General features: G+C 46.7%; 1 protein-coding gene across 1 annotated transcript; it reads left to right on the forward strand.

Moving 5' to 3' along the window:
• The first annotated feature begins 14,759 nt into the window (after nt 1-14,759).
• Nucleotides 14,760-17,977, forward strand: RASSF10 (Ras association domain family member 10). Its single transcript, XM_074841863.1, has one exon. It carries the CDS (start codon nt 14,853-14,855, stop codon nt 16,221-16,223), a length of 1,371 nt encoding a protein of 456 aa, XP_074697964.1. The 5' UTR covers nt 14,760-14,852; the 3' UTR covers nt 16,224-17,977.
• Nucleotides 17,978-18,964: the final 987 nt, after the last annotated feature.

Here is an 18,964-nt window from a genome sequence, read left to right on the forward strand (position 1 = left end):
CCCCGATTCTAAGGAGGAGACTGACTGCTTTTTACCCAAGTGGAAACGAGAACCATGCAGAAGCGCTGGTGAAGACCAAGGTGCCTTCGCACCTGGGCCGCCAAGGCCTTCCCGGCTGGAGCCCAAACGCCCACCAACGCAAACCCGCTCCCTCCGGCTGCCTCAGCAAAGCCGCGGTTCTGTCAGGAAAGTCCAGGGCAAAGCCCGGGCCGTGCTTCCGACCGCTGCGGCCCCGCGGCCCTGAGGCGACCGCGGCCCCCAGCGGTCGCCGCCGCGCGCCGGCAGGGGGCGCCAGAGACCGGGGAGCGCCGGCGGCCGGCCGGTCGGGCCGTGGCAGCCACCGCCGTGGTTTGCGGGGCCCCGCCGCCCTGCCCTGCCCCGGGCACCGCTGCAGGCTGGCAGGAGCGGGAAGGCGCCGGGAGCCGTCCCACCCAAGCGACCAGCAAAGCGCGTTTGAAGCTGCTCAGCACTGGGGGTGACAGAGTCCTGTCGTGCCCCGTGGAAAACCGGGCAGCGCGGCCGGGGCGTTGCAGCTCTCCCGGCGCCGTCAGCAGCCCGAGGGCAGGCGGCACCGGGCCGCCTCCGCTCGGAACGGGGCAGGAGCCGCCGGCCGAGACCCACCGCCCGGGTAGCGAGCTGAAGTGCGAGGCGCGGTGCGGCGGGCATCCAGCCGCCTGCTGCCGGGATGCTGCGGAAATCGGGGGTATCAAAAGGACGGCGACCCGGTGAAAGCTTTGCGGGGCACCACGTCCCACATCTCCTGGGAAGGCTGTTCCCATGCACCTCTGCAAGGCATATCGTTCACCAGGTTCGCGGCGCTCCCTCCGAGCAGAAAGTACCTGTCGGGCAGCGGTGTTGGGAGTGGCTGGAGGACAGCAGCAGCCAGAGCTGGTGCCCGCTGCCCCGGGGAGCGCCCTGCTGCGGCCACCCGCGCTGGGGCGGTGCTCCGAGCTCCCCCGGGCCCGGCTGGGAGACGACTAGAAAATTAGTGGGAGTGAGGTACAGTTGGGAGCCATTCCAGTACAGTCTGGGATACACAATTCAAAACAGTTAATAGACTTTGAAACACAGACCTCAGAATGGATGTGTTAATTCCATAGTGGCAAAAGGATTATGGATCCCACCCAACCACCACCAGAGCCCCAGAGACTGCACTGGACTTTGGAGCAGGCTCGGAGAGAGGTCACTATCATCTAGAAGTCATGGAGTGACACCATTCTCTCCCACACGCTGTGAACTTGTTCTGACACCTGAAATGGAACAGATCACTGCCTTTTTTAAACCCATACTAAGCCGATGAGAAAAAAAAAATCAGTAAGACAACAGCAGGTGCATTGGTATGTTGCAGAAGGAGCTGAACAATGCAGAGCAGAGTAAGGTGGGATGAAGGTGCCAGGTCAAAGAGAGTGAAAGGAAGGAAGGGGGAAGGAAATCCTTCCCCCCAATACCTGTTAGGAAAGAGATCCTATTACTTCACTGTGGGCCTGAATCTTAGCCTAACCAGAGTGGGCAGCTGTTCAAATTAGAAGGAGCTCTAATAATGGAAAAGACTCACAGTAAAATTACTTCTGCACAAAACAGGGTGGTAGCAGAGATACTGATGGAATGTGAAATAACAAAATCAGCATTGGACTTTTCTTTCCAGGAGAGCAGACTGGTAAATTACATTGATACATTTTATCACTAGAGATATACTTGGGCAAATCCAACTGGAAAGGTCAAATAAATCACGCAAAAGTAGTTAAACAACAGTGCATACACCCCACTCAGCAAAAGATCATAGTCTGAATTCACAAGGAGTAATGGTATTGGCAGTATTCTGTTCTCTCCCCCCCCCCTTTTTTTTTTTGTCTTTTTCCTTGTGGACCCCTAACTTTTCTCTTATGATTATACCGAAATCACAGAAACAGTGTCACATTGTGCTGAGCAGACAGCAAACTCTTTGTGCTCTGAACGGCCATCTCTTTCACACACACAGCTCCTCTAAGCTCTGTCACATTGCTCTTGATGCAGCCAAATCTCTGACCTCAGCCTCTCCTGCCATATCATGAGACAAGCCCAGAGCAGAGCACACTGCTAAGTATGGACAGGTAAGGGAAAGCAGGGGGAGTTTCTCAGAACAGAAGAATAAGGCAAACACAGTCTGTGCCCCACTTTGATCACCGTTGCTCCCTGCTACTATATCTCTAGAGAGGTTTCAACCAGCTTAAGGAAATTGAAGAGGAATCAAAATTACAGTGCTTTAAGATTGGCCACAGTCCTCCAGATTTATACAATACAGAACAAATGAGATCCTACTAAGTACTGAATATCAGTGGTCTTAGCTAAAAGCTACCTAAAAGGTTCGCAGGCACTTGATGCCCAAAAATGCACCAAAGGAGCACAGAAGACCAGGGTTTCAAATACCAGGCTGCAGTTATTTGGTCTACAACAGATGTCAGCTCAGGACACTGACTCTTGAGACTACAGAGCAGAGCAGCAGTGTCACCACAAAAAATGGTATTTTTGCTCAATTACTTCTGATGGGAAGTAATGATAAATGAAAACAAATAATGACATATTTTATTTCAGTGGTCTGCTGGTTGTCCATACTTTTTATGGATACAAATAAGGCTGCTGCTCCATGACTGTCCCACCACATGCCCTCTACTCTCCACCACTTATGACTGCTGCTCCCTATGCACTACCTTCCCACATTTTCTTACTTCTTACCTCATGCTACATACCAAGATCCTTCTCACTTCACCTAATATTCCAAGCCAGAAATCCTTTTCTCCCAAAATTCATACTGCCCACATTACTCCCACTCCATTTTGCTCTTTCCTCTCGCAGATACCCTGGCCCACTCATGCCCTGCATTCCCACCTGGAAATGCAGGTCCTAGTGTTGTCCTGGACACTGCAGACCATGGAAACGGTGAACTCCTGCTTCACATGGGAACAAATCAGTGCACATCAGCCGCTCTTCAACAATAGGAGGTGGCTATCCTTTCTCAGAAAGAGGTATAACCTTGGATTTGCCACAACACACCACGTGGGTAGATACTATTGCACAGCTGGTCTTACAGTTTGTCATAGCTGCAATTTTGTCTATTTTCAGTTTATATAAAATGTTGAAGAAATCTCGTATCTTAGCAAAACTAAAATTGTAAGAAGCAACATCATACATGCATACTTTTCACCTTGACTACAGGCTATCAAAACTGTCTGTGGGATTTAATCACTTCAGCATTCTCCAGCCTGCTGGGAAATGGGAGCATTCACCAGTGCAAAAACATGGTTACAAGATCAGGTCTTTCACAGGAAAATGCTGCAATTGTGGGCAGGATCTCTTAAAGAATTCTTCCTTCAAACGTTGGGGATCTTCTCTCTCAAGGAGTGAAACATTGGTGACGGGAAATGATTGAGGATGTCCCTGGGTTTGAGATTTGCTTCTTGCCTCCACTGTGTCCCTCAGTCCTATGGAGACAGTCACTAAATCTGCATCAACTTTCCAGTTCCTGTAGTCTGTAAATTAGCCAGAACTCCCCATGACCTTGGTGGGAGGTTTGCATGATTAAAGCCAGCAGAAGAGAGATGGGAATGAAAAATCACATACAAGAACCTGTCTTTTCTTTTTCTTTCTTTCTTGTTTTTTGGAAGAAAAAAAGTATTTCTAGCAATGAGAAATCTTTTCTGCTCCTAAGGGCAAACTTTGAAAGCAAAATAACTGTTACATGCGTATATCTTATTATTTGTTAACAGGTTTCACACAAGTAACTTGCTCAAATCACTTTGAAAACATTTCCTTTAATATAGGAACACAGGAGACAGATTAAAAGCATGCAAGTCTCCTGCTGAATGCCAGAGGCTCTGGAACACTGAACTCAGCACTTTGTAAAATTATCTCCCTTCAAAAGAATTTTCTACTGTACTGATTGAAAAGGAAAAGAGAGGCAGGAGCCAAATAATGCTAGAGAGAATTCAAGTCAATTCCATTACACATCCATATTCATCCTGCATCCTGCTCATGCCACCCTCTGCTCATCAAACAAACTCAGGTTTCAAACACAGCCAGCCACACCTGGCCGCGGGCTGGACAACTGCGGCGCACGGGCTTTGGAAGACGTAAGAGCATCATGGAAACAGGCCACTAAAGGGCAATAGTCTCCAAGGGAACAGTTGTGGGAGTCCCTGCCCCATCATTAGTTGGCCCACACCAGCTCGTCAGGGCTGGTAGTGGTGCAGGGAGGGCAGCAGTAGGGAAGGTGATGGCATCTCTGGCTTCAGGGCGTGAAGCTGACCCTCTGTGCCCTGGGCTGGGGCTGCCAGCTCAACACCCCCCACCTCAGGCAAGTCCACCGCTGAAAAGCTGGCTTTCAAAGGCACAAGTGAGAATTAGAAGTCCAGAGCCAGTACATTTTCAAACTTGCCTGGTCTATTCCTGCACCCTTGTTCTCTCTCTGCAACACAGAAGTGCAGTTGCTCTCTTCCCCAGCATGCCTTTAACTAGTCTCTGTCCTAAAGGGAATACATCTCTAACTATGTGCCTGTACAGTAACCAACCTGACAGGACCCTGGCCCTGGCTGTGACCTTTCTAGAGCTCTATTTACCTGAAGGCCTTCAACTCGCCATCTGGAATCCACAATTAGCCCTATAAATAAAGAAAACTCTATATAACAGAAAATTTGGTGAAATTACTCCACAAATTCTGCACTCAGGTTTCATTTCAATCCTTGGATTAAAAGTTCTCATACAAATCCACTCTCATTAAAGATGGCGAGAGCTTGGTGGATAGCTAGACATTTCTATCACACCGATCACTGTGTTGTATCAGGGCACCGAGCTGCAGGTAGACTCCACTTCTCTGGATTTAGTCTGGTATATTTTAAGAACCTCACTGTCAAACACCCTGATATAGGATTTCAGATTCCTTTCAGCTTTTAGCCAAAAGGCTTCATATAACTAACTTGGGCTGCAGTATGAGTAAGCATGTATTCTAATAAGGGAAAAATGAGACCTGAACTTCTCTTAGGCTATGAAGATTGGAGGATTGTGCCATATAGCTCTGAGCATCTCCAGCTTCCATTGAAGACTGTGGCAGCAACCCAAGATCTCTCTGGATCAAGCCTTCACTCATTCAGAAGGTAATTCTGCTGGGATTTTCAATAAGGTCTATTTTTCACTCCTGACACTGCTTCTATGCTACTAATGTTAGGGTTTCTGCCAAGTATGTGAGGCTTCCCTTCATGTCCTCTTTCTCTCCTTCATGTCTTTAAAAAAGCAAAACAAAACCCCACAGTGATGGGTCCATTTTTCCTTCTTCTTTTTTTTTTTTTTTTTTTAATTCATTGGTTTGCTTTGTTATTTTTATACGGCATCTTTCATAGCCCAGAGTCCAGTGAACAGTGGTTCAGTAGGAGTGGAGCTAGGTCATGCATAGCAGCGGTCAAGAAGGATGTTAGGAGACTGAATACCCAAAGCGTAGAGCTATAAGCAGTAAGCAACTTGACAAGTCTGAGGCTGTGTCTATGAGTAGTACATTGCATACTGACAAGTTCCTTAGGAAAAAACAGACCTCAAGCTGTCAAGAGCGCTAAAACTGTAAGATGGAGAAAAGTCACTTAACTTTTCATGCTCAAAGGTTGTCTTTCCTTCCTTGTATCTGTGTTAAGAAACATTGCCAAAACCAATGACTGATGCTGGTACCAGCAGGATAGAAATGAAATAGAAGAATAAAAGACTGAAATGAATAGAGGACTTGTCATAACAATGTGGGATTTAAAAACTGTACTTAAGAATTTTTTCAGTTCAAATAGTATCAGTTTATACAGTGCCTTCTACTTAAAAACAAGTAGCTGACAAAGTTTTAGAGTTAAAAGTGCATTTTATCACAATAAATGAAATCAAGTTAAGTTTCCTTCCTAAAAAAAAGTACATAGGATTCAAAGGTTGCCATGAATTACAACAAGAAACTGTAGGTAATACATCTTCAAAAAGGTGTCTGGACCAAATCTTAGGCTGATATAAGTCATCATAGCTTTAAGAAGTTAATTTACTTTAAGCTAATAAAAATCTGATTTATGATGAATATACCTAGTAGAAGTAACAGACTCATTTGTTTTCTGCATATAAAAACCTCCCAAATTAACTTTATTTATTATTATATGTACTAATTAGTGATACATATGTCTCAAGCCCTCACTAGCTGTAAAATATATATGCTCCATTACAACAGCAGCCTTTTCAGTTGGTAAATATTAAATCATTAAAAAATGATGACTCTTCAGCCATTAATGACCAGTCAACAGGAAACACTGTAAATGTGGCCTGCTGGTGTTATTTCTCCCACAGAATAGTCAGCTTTTCACAACTGACTTTACAAGCACTCAGTAGAAATGCATGCAAGGCATCCAGAGTAATCAGCTGCCAGCAGAACCTACACCCATCTCAGAAGCCCCATGAGACGCCCTGAGAATTGTTTATAAAGTAAAGGATAAGTCTGGAGGATCTTTACAATAACAAGAGAATTACAATGCAGCAGCCCAGTGCAGCACAAGGAGCTGATGATAGATGGAGTATCATTCTTTCCTGAGTGACAAGTAAATGAGGCAGATACAATCTCACTTTTAATACAGTTGTCAATTTGTAAGCTAACCTGAAAAATCTCTTTTGGGAAAAGCACAGCATTATACAGAAGGGCAGGCACATTAATAATCAGTCTTTTCACTTGTTGCATGTAATACCTGCATGGTTTTGCGATGATTTAGGCCTTCTAAAAACTTGGTTGCCACTACATGGACAGAGGCTCTGGATATGGTCCCCATTTCTGCCAGGATCATTCACTATATTTTACAGTGCTGTGTCAATTCTTGTTTTTATCAATGTTGCTGTCACTTCCTTTAAAACAAAACTCTAGAAACTGCCAGATCTGACTGATTTTCTTGACATCCCCTGAATTTTTCTTTTCTTATTTTCCTTGCACTGCACTTGCTGTCATCTCTCCATTGCTTTCATTACGATTCAATACTTACAGCTTAGCTAGGGATCATGCTACCTCATTAAGCTGAGGAAAAGGATAAAGAAAAACATTTTTTTGTATAGCAATGTAACAAGTGCTGTCACCATTCATGTGTCTCCTACAATGTTATTTTTCAGACCTGTGCTGGGCCATCCTGAGGGAAACTGAGCATTTCCTTAGATCACACCATCTTCCTGGGACTCTCAGAAAAGCCATGCTTCAAAGAATAACACACCCTATTTCCCTGCTGCATGCACCCAACTCCAGGGCTTTTTCCACATTACTTTAACCTAGGTTCCTTTCTCACATTGCATATTACCATTCAAATTTTTCCACCAGCTTAAGTTGCATCTCATTTAATTTTCTGTCCATGGAACCCACCCAGGACATATCTGCTCAAGGGAAAGAACAGCATCATTCAAATCATCTTGCTTTCTAAAGAGACTTCTGGCCTCTGGACCTAATCCAGCTGCCACTGTTAATGTCAGAATGGGGTCAGGGGCCACATGAATATACACAGTCTACATCCAGCTTCATATTCCCTTTAAGTCCTTTTGCATTATCTTTTGTTGAAATAATTTGTAAAGCATCCTTATTTATTAATCTATGAATTTTATTTACTCACTTGAACTACTCACAAAGGCTTGGTTTGAGTTAGGCTAGTATTATGATGATCTACCAACAATACAAAAGAAAAATGTTTAGAAATGGGTCAAAGATACAAATGTCTTGAGGTAATAATACAAAAGTTCAGAAGCAAGACTTTGGGAATGTTTTCCATAAGAGTTAGAAAGATCACAACTGGACAGAATGAGGCTGGAGAATGTAATAATCTCATGGTCTTAATTCAGTGAGGATTTCATTATACTTGAAAAGTAAATTACACTTCCTACATATGGATTCATAGCTACATATTTAAACCCTTATCTGAATATAAGTCCGTGCTATAAAAGCTGAAATCAACTACTGATCCTACAAACAGAACAGGTAAAACGGATTGCCTGTTAAGTACATTTATAGGACAGACTTCAAAACCAAACAATTTCATGGTAATATTGGAAATACTGAAAGTTCTGTCCATTCCAACCCTGAGAATTCCTTTGTCTCCATTCTAATCTGCCAAAACATCTTACTGCAACAATACATCCCGATTTTATCATCTCTCACTCCAGGGTCGTTTCTGACACACTTAGAAAGCTCCCTGCAATGTATTTCACTGGAGAAAAGGATGTCACTAAATCTAAACACAAAAGATCTATACACAGTATATAGACAATGCCTATGTTTGCACACAAAAATTCTGATTCTTACAAATTTCTGAGTGAATGTGTTTGTAGGGTGGTAGAATGAGAATACACACTTCATAGTCACAGACAGGAACATACGTCACTAACTGTTCTCCAGCTCAGATAATATATAATTAAATTCAAACCCTCTCTTTGTACCTGCAAGAATTGCCTTACAGAAACGTAGTACATACAGTATACCTGTGGGCACATGCGAGCAGGACGTCCTTGCCAAAATGCAATGCCAAGGTTGATCTGGGGCCTCTTTCTTCACAGCAGAGGAACAATATTACTCACATTGCCAGCACAAAAACAGATGTTTGCTTCATGCCTAACTAACATTTCTAACCATCAGTGCTCTAGGGCCAGCTCCCAGCGAAACCTGTCAAGCGTTTTGTCATTGATCCCAGCAGACAGAGAGCAGCAACTCTGCTTGGCCTGTACAGAAAAAACAACAGAACTTTTTGCTAATCATCACCCCCATCAAGGCCAGAAAGCTCGAGCCCCTTCCATATATATAAAACTGACCTGCAAAAGAGGTAATCTGAATGCCTAGATGGGAACTTCTGTATCATTTGTGTTACTGAGGCCACAGTGCTTACTCACTCAGAAAGAGGAGAAGGTGTATTTTAATGGATATTCACAAGTTAGTAGGGGAAAAAAAAAACACCTCACCAAGAATATTTTGGTCCTAAAGTAGCTAAAAGCCTTCCTGAGAAATGTCAATAAGATAATGAATGACCTAGTATATCTGTTTTGAGCTTAATGGTCAAAACTGAAGAAAATCACCATGAGAGCCTCAGGCATTTTCTCAAGGGATAAGAGAACTGTTTACTGTAAAAGCAAAGAAGCTACAAGTGCTAAATAATTAAAATTATCATATTTGCACTGAGGATGTCTGCTGAGGAAAGCAATGTCACTACCTAATTCTTGATTCCTTTTTTGATCAATGAAGACTTGGTATTCGAGCTAAGACTAAGCTATTAGAGTAGTACTAAACCATTTTCAAATACATTTAACATTTTTGGAGAGGGAAGGTTATAGTCATCATTTGAGTCTGATCTTTCTCATATTTTCCCCCAAAGCACACTAATGCATCTCCACTGACTTAGAATCAAAGCTTTGTATATCTATTATGCACAGTGTAAGGAAAAAGGTTGCTTTCAATTATTTTTGTTCTTCTTCCTTTATGCTAAATAGCATTCAGTAAGAAAAGAAAATCTGAAACATAAGGTGTAAAGGGAGAGGGATTCTTTTCCATCCTAGGAGTCGTAGGCACATAACAAACAAAAACAAGCTGTTAAAGAGTCGGTTCGAAGATGAGAAGTTGGAAATCGGTATTCTTAGCACTAATCTTTGCTGTGCCCCTAACCTGCTGCATGACATTGGTTAAGCCTTCAAGGCAGGGATAGTCTCTTCCCATGCATTTACATTACATCTAGCACATCAAGACTTCCAGGCTGTACTGTAATATAAATATACGTCATCATAATTTTCTTTAATGGTAGTCTATAGACATACCTGCATTTTCAAAGCACTGCAGAGGGATTTACCCATGCAGCCCCCTCTGATTTCACTGGAAGACAGTCTCCTCCTGACATACCTGTTTGTAGTTTGGGTGTGTGCACATTAAAAAAGAAGTTGAATGAAGTAGTCAAAGCAGTATAACCCAGCATCGGCAGCTATTATTCAAACAGACCACACCACAGTCTTCCCAAATGGATCACACAAGCATGTAAGTATCATCAGTGATGTGAAGCAAAGAATTACTCCAGATTGCATACATCAACTGTACCGGTTGCATAGGGAGCATTCAGAAGCAAAACAGTACACGTCAGATGCAAGAAACTGAAGGAACTAGATCAAGAGTTCACAGAGCTTATAGCTTACAGAAGCAGATCGAGAGTTTATGGTTCTTCCTACAAGTCATCTTTATCAAAAGTGCCATTTCCTTCAGTGGCTTTAACAGAAAACCTGAAAGTAAGAAGCTTTCTCTCATGTCTAATGCTGTTCAGTTACAAACTGAACAACTTTCTTTCAAATGAAAGTCTAAGTCTACAAACTGTTTTGACTAAGGTCTAAATACTTCTGGTAACAGGTAGTTTTTCAAGCACTTCATTCTATGCAAGCTAACTAGGGATGATTTGGTTATTCACAACATGATTTGGTTATTCAGCTTTATACTTTCAGGAGAAAGTAGGTACAAAAGAAAAAGCATCTGTGAGAAAGTGACCTGTAAGCTCAATAGCCCCTTCCACTGTTCATGTATCTGGGAAGGTAAGCAAGCATTGCAGAAGTCTGTAATATTAACAGTCAAACTACGTCCCAGGACTTCATTAGTGTTTGTTGAGGCAAAAAGTTAGAAAGCAACAAGTATAAGGGACCAACAGCTAAACCTCACGAAAAAGATTAACAGGAACACAGGAAGAGGAGCCAGGAAAACAGCATTGCTGTTCAGCATCACAACAAAGAATAACTTCTCCAGACAGTGATGGCTCAATAGATTACCAGTTGCAGCCTGCCTTTACTCATCTCACTTGGACTGTATTCTTTTGAACTGTAACCTCAGGAAAAATAAGTAAATTGTCCTGAGAGTGATCTAAAAAGTTAAGGCAACTTCACTGTGGAAAAAAAAAAGAAAAATACCCTGAATCCAAATCCCTACAATTTTTCCATTTAAATGCTTTTGAAAGAAATAAATGCTTTTGAAAGAAATTTATTTTGTGTCTCAAATACAGTTTCCTAAGACTTCCTCCACTTCCCTGCTATATGAATTATGGAAACAGGAAATACATTTTTATTTATTTGTTTTTGATTCAAAGTATTCAAGATGAAGTCTTCCATCATTCTATCTATTAAAAATATAAAGGCTGAAATTTCATTCTGGTAGCTCAGCTCAAAAAGAAAAAAACCCAGACACCTCAGATCCAACCCTATAATGAGAAATGCTGTTCTTATCACAAAAGACTTGGTAATTTACTTGCACACCTCAACAAAAAGGAAGGAAGAGAAAGAACTTCATGTGGCATGCCAGAATACAGCTGATTTCCCATCACTCGGCCTTGTAATTCTTCTGCAGCAGGTAAAAATAAAGTAGTCTATATTCAGGCTTGGACTTTTCAATACAGCCTCAAATGTTAAGCTCATAAATCTCCTTTTGGAGATTAGGTGGCTGTTAAAGAGTATTATCTACTCTGAATTTTTGCAATTAATAAAACAAAGAAATACATGCCACACAGTGATGTTCTGGATAGCATTCTGTCAAGGAAGTTTGCACTTCAGAAGCAGAGCCTACTGACAGCTGTGCATTGATACAGCAGTATAGAAACAGCCTCTGGATTACAGAAGATCATGTTTATTACATTTAGCTTTAAATCGTGCGATATGCTTGTTTCAGAAATTATAGAAGACCTCATATATCACTGTTCTGTGGGGAAAGGAGTGAAGAGAGGAACATTTGTCCTTGCCTCCAATTTGATATTTGAATGACACAGCCTCTCCGCATGTCACTGCTGAGGCTTGCAGGTTTGCAGCCACAGTCAACTGAAGGAGGAGATTTGCCTTCACCAGGCAGGAGATGTCTGAAGGAGGCTGTAATGCCACTGCCTCCTATTGCCTCGCTGGACATAGAGAATCTATCGTCTGCTGAGATTGCGCTTTCATTTTATCACCATCTGTAGTTGTTGAACTAATGCGTATTTCCTCATCTCCCATTCTCATGGAATAATTAAAAGGAGAGGAAGGAGCCAGAACACTAGGCAGTCAAGTTCAGTGACTAATGGCACCAGAGTGAAGGAACCTGATTGGCTTTGTGACACTGCTACTGCATTGCTATATAACCTTAGGCAAGGCACTCGACTCCTTTATGCCTTAGCATTCTTATCTGTAAAAATGAGATAATAACGCTACCTTCCCCTGCAGGATGCTTTAAGATCCTTGGAGGAAAGGCAAAGGGTTGCATGCATTCAGTTGCCTTTTGGGATTCAGCATGGCAGGGCCCAAACTTTGCTTCAGATAGGTGTTTATGCGCTTAAGCTCTCAAACCTTTGAAGCTTTGGGGGCAGTTCCCTGAGTCTGCAGACAGCCTGAAACAAACTTCCTGAGGGCTAAACCTGAGTTCTAACAATGTAAATTTCTAATGCCAGCTTTTTAACCACAGATTATATACATACTCATCCGATAGGCTTATCCTACCAAAGTCAAGTGTTTGTCTCATTAATCTTAACCTTACTGCCTCCAACCAAACTGCCAACATCTTCATTCTGTCTCTGGCGATGCTGCCTTGGGGGCTCCACTGGGGAGGCAGAGCCAGTTTTCCATACACAGAGATGTGGTCAAGGAAAGATGGAATGATCACCTTCCAATTTCATTGCACAAAGCCAGGCTGGGATGCTGGATAGATACAGGCAGTCAGACAAGTTGGAGCAGCTTGACCTGTGGGGAGCATAAGATGTCTCTTCACATCACACCCTGCTCTTCCTGTATTGTTTGTTGCCAGAACAAAGTAGGTACAGACATTCCCATAGGAAATACATGTAAAATGAGATCAAAACTAAATGGGAAAGGCGAGGAACCACCAGTAAAGGACTCAGACACTTTCTTACTGCCTCATTAATCCTTTTGCTGCACCTGATTCTGCAGAAGACAACAAGGAATTTCCAAGTTTCTGTCAGCCTGATGAGAGCAACAAGGCTTTTCTTTCCCTACTCTCCTGGAGTTGTTGTATCTTGGGCCTTTCAGAGGCAAAGCTGAATCGTGCATCCTATTCCTGTTCAACACCCTATCATCCTGGGGCAGTGTGAGCTGTTGGGTTTGTCCCAGCATCCTTACAACTCCATTTGTCAAGGCCATTTTGTTCTCTTACAGGACTGCCATTGCTGGGTCCACCTTCCTCTGCCCTGGAGTGAATGATGCTTTTAGCCACAATTGACACACTGAACAAAAAGACTGCGCACCTCAGGAGTAACCTTCCATCAGCAAACGCTTCCCTCTATACAGAAAAAGTGCAGCAATCTAGTGCTTCTAACACATCATGAGGGCAAAATGACTTTAGCAGTAACAGACTTTACCACTGGACGGGAATACGCAACTTTAACGTAATGCGGCTGGGGTCAGGAAGCAAAACCCAGCCTGTTACCAACACCCCTGTCTTGCGTGCCCTTATTGCAACATGCAGTGGCCACATCGGTTTGGAATCGTTTAACCCATAATAATACAGGAAAGGGAGGTTGGCAGCAGGCACATGACCTGTGTGACCTTCAGCTCCAGGAATGCTGGTGCTTGGTGGGCCCTCAGCCCACTTCCTCGCTGCACAGGAGGCTGCACCGCAGGAACCACCACTGCAATGAGCTGCCTTATGCAGCTGGGGCAGAGGACAGGCTGCCTTCCCCAGGACTATCTTTCCCAGGTAAATACAGGAAAAGCTAGCACAGCAGCTGCCCATCCCAACTGCTGTACTTTAGGGGAAAGGAGGACATTAGGCTGCAGAGTTGTTAACTCTCTATTTTGTGTGCCCCAACTTTGCTGTTTCAAACAGCAGAATTACAGCAGTTAGGCTACAATCCCGTAACTCCGCTCTGTTCCATCGACTGGGACACTAACTGTATTCAAGCAAAAATCCTCTCCACATGGCACACCAATTCTATCAGCTCTAAATATCCCCCAAAAGGTACAGATCAGCCTTCAGGTTTTAGACAGTTTACCCCCTTTAAACATTACAATACTTTCCAGCCATGTAGAAACGCATGGGTGCGCGAACGCCCGCGATGCAATCGCAAGATGAAAATCAGCACCACAACCCCGCATTTTATTAACATTTTTTACATCTCCCCATTTTAATCCACACTCGGAGATGGATCCCGTTCCCATCAAAGTACACAGCAAGCTCCCATTAAAATCTGGCTCAGCTAGTATTTTAATAACACTTAGACATTCCCATCCTTTGCATATTTCATCTGCGAAGCGCTTTGCACACATGAATTTCCTAATTACAGGCGGGTGATTTACTAAAACTGGAAATTCCTCGCTAGCCCCGGCTTTCACTTTGAAGCTCCCGGATTCGCTCTCGTCCCTCGGCAGCCGGCCGGTCCCTCGACGCCGCTCCTTCGCGGCAGAGGCAGGCGCAGAGGGACATACAGGCAGACGACGGCGACCCGCCTTGAAGTTTCCGCGCCGGCGGAGTTCTGCGCGGAGTGTCGGGGCGGCGCTGCCCGCCGGGGCGTGAGCCGCGGGGGGCGCCCACGTGGTGGGCGAGGGAAAACCCGGCGGCGGCGGCGGCGGGACCCGGCAGAGCGCGGGCGGCGGCGGCGGGCGGGCTCCGCACCGCTCCGCTCCGCACCGGGCCGGGCTCCGCTCCGGGCCCCTCCCGGCCGCGCAGCGGGCAGGAAGGGGTGGAGCGGCCGGCGGAGCGGCCGGGCGGGGAGCCGCGGGCGGGGAGGCATCCCGGCCATGCTGAGGCCGGGCGGGCGGGCGGCGCCGCGCCTCCCCCGAGCGCTCCCCATGGAGCGGCTGCCCGGCCAGCCCTGAGCCGGCGCGCCCCGCCGGCCGCCCGCCCGCCGCCGCCCCCGATGGAGCCCGAGGAGCGGAAGATCTCGGTGTGGATCTGCCAGGAGGAGAAGCTGATCTCCGGGCTCTCCCGGCGGACCACCTGCTCGGACGTGGTGCGGGTGCTGCTGGAGGACAGCCACCACCGGCGGCAGCGGCCGGCGCTGCCCGAGCCCGGCGGCGGGATGCTGTCGGGGCCGCCGCACTCCTACTGCATCGTGGAGAAGTGGCGGGGCTTCGAGCGGATCCTGCCCAACAAGACGAAGATCCTGCGGCTCTGGGTGGCGTGGGGGGACGAGCAGGAGAACGTGCGCTTCGTGCTGGTGCGCAGCGAGGCCTCGCTGCCCAACGCGGGGCCGCGCAGCGCCGAGGCGCGGGTGGTGCTCAGCAAGGAGCGCCCCGGCCACGGCCTGGGGGCGGCCCGCGCCAGCCTGGCGCTCACGCAGGAGCGGCAGCGGCGGGTGGTGCGGAAAGCCTTCCGCAAGCTGGCCAAGATCAACAAGAAGCGGCAGCAGCCGCTGGCCCGGGAGGCCTCGTCGGCGGAGAGGATGGAGACGCTGGTGCACCTGGTGCTCTCGCAGGACCACACCATCCGGCAGCAGATCCAGCGCCTCCGCGAGCTGGACCGGGAGATCGACCGGTACGAGGCCAAGATCCACCTGGACCGTATGAAGCGGCACGGCGTCAACTACGTGCAGGACACCTACCTGGTGGGGGCCGGCGGCGGGGAGCCGGAGCCGGGCCGGGAGCCGGGCGGGGCGGCCCAGCCCGCCGCCGGCCGCCCCGAGGAGGACTACGCCAGGAAGTGCGAGGAGGTGCTGCGGCTGCAGGAGCAGCGGGCGCAGCAGGAGGAGCTGCTGGAGCACCTGGCCGCCGAGATCCAGGAGGAGCTCAACGAGCGCTGGATGAAGCGGCGGCGGGAGGAGCTGGAGCTGGCGGCGGGGCCCGGCCTGGCCGACACGGACTGCGACACCACGGAGCTGAGCGGCGGCGGCGGCGGGGGGGAGCTGCACCTGGAGCACGACCGGGTGAAGACCCAGCTTAGCACCAGCCTCTACATCGGCCTCAAGCTGAGCACGGACCTGGAGGCCGTCAAAACCGACCTGGACTACACGCAGCGGGCGTGGGAGGACAAGGAGCGGGAGCTGCAGCGGCTGCTGGAGACGCTGGGCACCCTGGACGTGGCGGAGGCGCCGGCGGAGCCGCGCGGGGCGGCGGGCGGGGGGCGGCCGGCGGCGGCGGCGGGGGGGGGAGACGGCGCGGCCGCCTGGCTGGAGCAGGCGCGGGCGCTGCGCAAGGACCGCGCCGACAACGACGAGGACTCGGACACGGGGCTGAGCTCCATGCACAGCCAGGACTCGGACTCGGTGCCCGTCTGCGAGTCCCTCGTCTAGCGCCCGCCGGCCGCCCCGCCGAGCAGAGAGGACGGGCTCCGCCGCGGTCCCTGCCCGGTGCCCCCGGGCCCGGCGCGGTCCCTGCCCGGCGCGGGCGGAGCGAGACGGCCGGGCCCGAGGCTGCCGTCGGACTGCGGGCGGGCGAGAAGCCTCCCGGGGCAGGAGACGGTCGCGCAGGGCAAACCTCGTACTTTTCGCTCTTGAGTTTAAACTTGTTCTAACTAGTCATCCGCGGGCAGCGTTGGGGCTGGCTCGCCGGTACTTTTATCTGAGGAAGAGAAACCCACAGCGTGTTTGTGTTTCACTCACGCCTGGGATTGCTCGCTCCCTAACTCCCGGCGCCTGCTCCACCGGAGCAGGGCCTTTTTTTGCTGGGTCTTTTAATCCTACGGTTCCCGACGGTACCCCCCCACTGCAGCACAGGCGACTCCGGATAATCTCTGTGCCAGTAAAACGCCCGGACGCGCTCTCTGTAGAGTAAATCAGTTCTCTCCTGAACAGTTTCTCAGCCTTGCAAAGTCAGACAGTGGGTTACGCTGACTGTCATTTACAAATAAACCCGGCTCCTTTACAGTCAAAAAGTCACCGCGACTAAAAGCTGCTGATCGTTTAAACACTGCGGAGGACAAGAGGTGTCGATGCTACTGAAAGCGACACCGGGAGCTCCCTGGGCACAAGCTTTTGGAAAGTGCTGCAGTTCCTTTTGGCAACAAAACCGGATGATAAATCACTTTTTTTTTTTAGAAAAAGAACAAACTAAATCAGAATACAGATTAACATGTTGTATTAACTCTGCTCTGCGTAGTGTTTTTTCTTATGCATAGATAAGAGTGCTTTAAGGCAGACTAAGAAATCTGTTAGTATCAATGTTCATCTGAGAGTCATTGAAAGTAATTAGCAATACCTGTATGTACACAGCCTTCAACTACATTTTTTTTTCACTAGGCTAGCTGATATTTGGCTGAGCTTGGTTGTAGATAAACAAAGTACAGAATCAGCTTGAGCTACCGTTTTTAATAATATAGTTCATATTAGGCCAAGAGATACAATGATAGAAGCATGACTCAAGCCCTGCCTGCACTACAGCTTAATCTTTTCATCAGTTATTCCAATTAAAAAAAAAAAACCAACAGCATCAGCTGTAACATGCATTTCACCTAACTGCCAAATCTTCCTCTGCAGCTTAACTCTTACGGAAAATATATGATCTGCTCTTACAATAAGAGACATTAAGGATTCTTATACTCCAGAATAATTGTAGAAACAGCAGTGGGAGACCAGAGAGTCAGGTCCGACTGCCAGTGTGAACTTTTTAAAACTTCTGAGAATATTATTTATGTAAGGCTATTTATGAAAGTTTTCATTTAACAATAAAGTATAAAAAAGGGGTATACCAGTAGAGCAGTTCATTATTTTTGATAAAAACCTCACAGCTTCCTCCCATAAAGACTGGGTTCCACTCTTTCACAGTGTTCTTGCTGGTAGGAATGCTGTTGGACAACAGAAGATTGGACTCTGCAACTGGTCAGTTTGAAAGCAATCGGAGAAATGCTGTCTGTGGATTTGTTGAGGCTGTACAATTCCCTATATGCTATCATTCTTGATAAATGTTACTCCACTGAATGGGTCTCAGTTATAACAAATGGTGGTTTATTATAAACATTGATTATAATTGTTTTTCATATTTTAGTCAACCTTGGAAAATATTTAAGAACCTATTTTTAGAGCTAATAAAACTTAATAAGACTAAATAAGTGTTCCCAATTGAATGTGATTTAAAAATATATATATATCAGGTCTGGGATTTTGTTATCTTGTGGTGTCATTTACCCTCTTGCAAAGGGAGTAGAAAGATACACCAAGTCAGACCTCTCCAGTCTGTCTCATGACAGCATTGTCCCCTCACTTTCTGATGGCACAAGGGGCTCCCTCAGGTACAAGTAACTGTGTGTTCCTCAGATCTAGTCACTGCAGGGGGAGTGTAGTGGCATTTAGAAGTGCTGGCCCAGGTCCAGAGTGAGGAATTTCACCCCACTCTGCAATTAAAAATACTTACATGGAAGTAGAGCTGAAGAATAAGTTGGGGGGTGGGGGAGTCATGTTGTTGCCCTGCATTAGATTAACCAGGGTGGCTGTAGTGGGTGGGTGATGCAAGTATCTGTTGATAGCTTCTCCAGTGACTGATGTAAGCAATAAACCTGAAATTGCTTTACGTAAGTTCTCCCATTAGCCACACCAAGCAAATAAAAAGCAGGCACATTATAGAAATAAGCTGCAACAGGCCGTGCATCATTATACTATTGATATAGGCGTCAGGTATTTTGTGAAGGAAGCCAGGAAATTCAAAGTTGCAAAGCAAAGTCTGCCTACTCATCCTCAGCTAGGAAGCGCCTTAAAACCAGGACAAAACCACTGTTGCTCTAGGTCGCTGAGGGACACACACCATGCAGTGCTTGCTCTTGGCCTCTCGGTACCACAGATCCTGACCCTGCTGAGCTGCTGGCCCCTGTCCCGTGAGGGCAGGGGCAAGAACGCTGCAGGTGGCACTGCAGTCTCAAGGGTTTGGTGGGAGCTGCAGTGACTTCCTACAAACACGTATTTGAATGCATTCTTATATTGTGCAGGTGACATTGGGTATATTTATTTGATATTTAAACAGTTGCAAGTGCAATTGCAATGGACTCAGTTTTCGTTCCTGCATAGACTGAATTCAAACATCTTCATAAATCCCTCTCTCTCAA

The sequence above is a fragment of the Strix aluco genome, chromosome 16, assembly GCF_031877795.1.
Source record: "Strix aluco isolate bStrAlu1 chromosome 16, bStrAlu1.hap1, whole genome shotgun sequence".
In the NCBI taxonomy this organism is placed as follows: Eukaryota; Metazoa; Chordata; class Aves; order Strigiformes; family Strigidae; genus Strix; species Strix aluco.

Excerpts from the sequence above, each read along its gene's own strand:
- RASSF10 (XM_074841863.1), top strand. The coding sequence starts at position 14,853 with ATGGAGCCCGAGGAGCGGAAGATCTCGGTGTGGATCTGCCAGGAGGAG.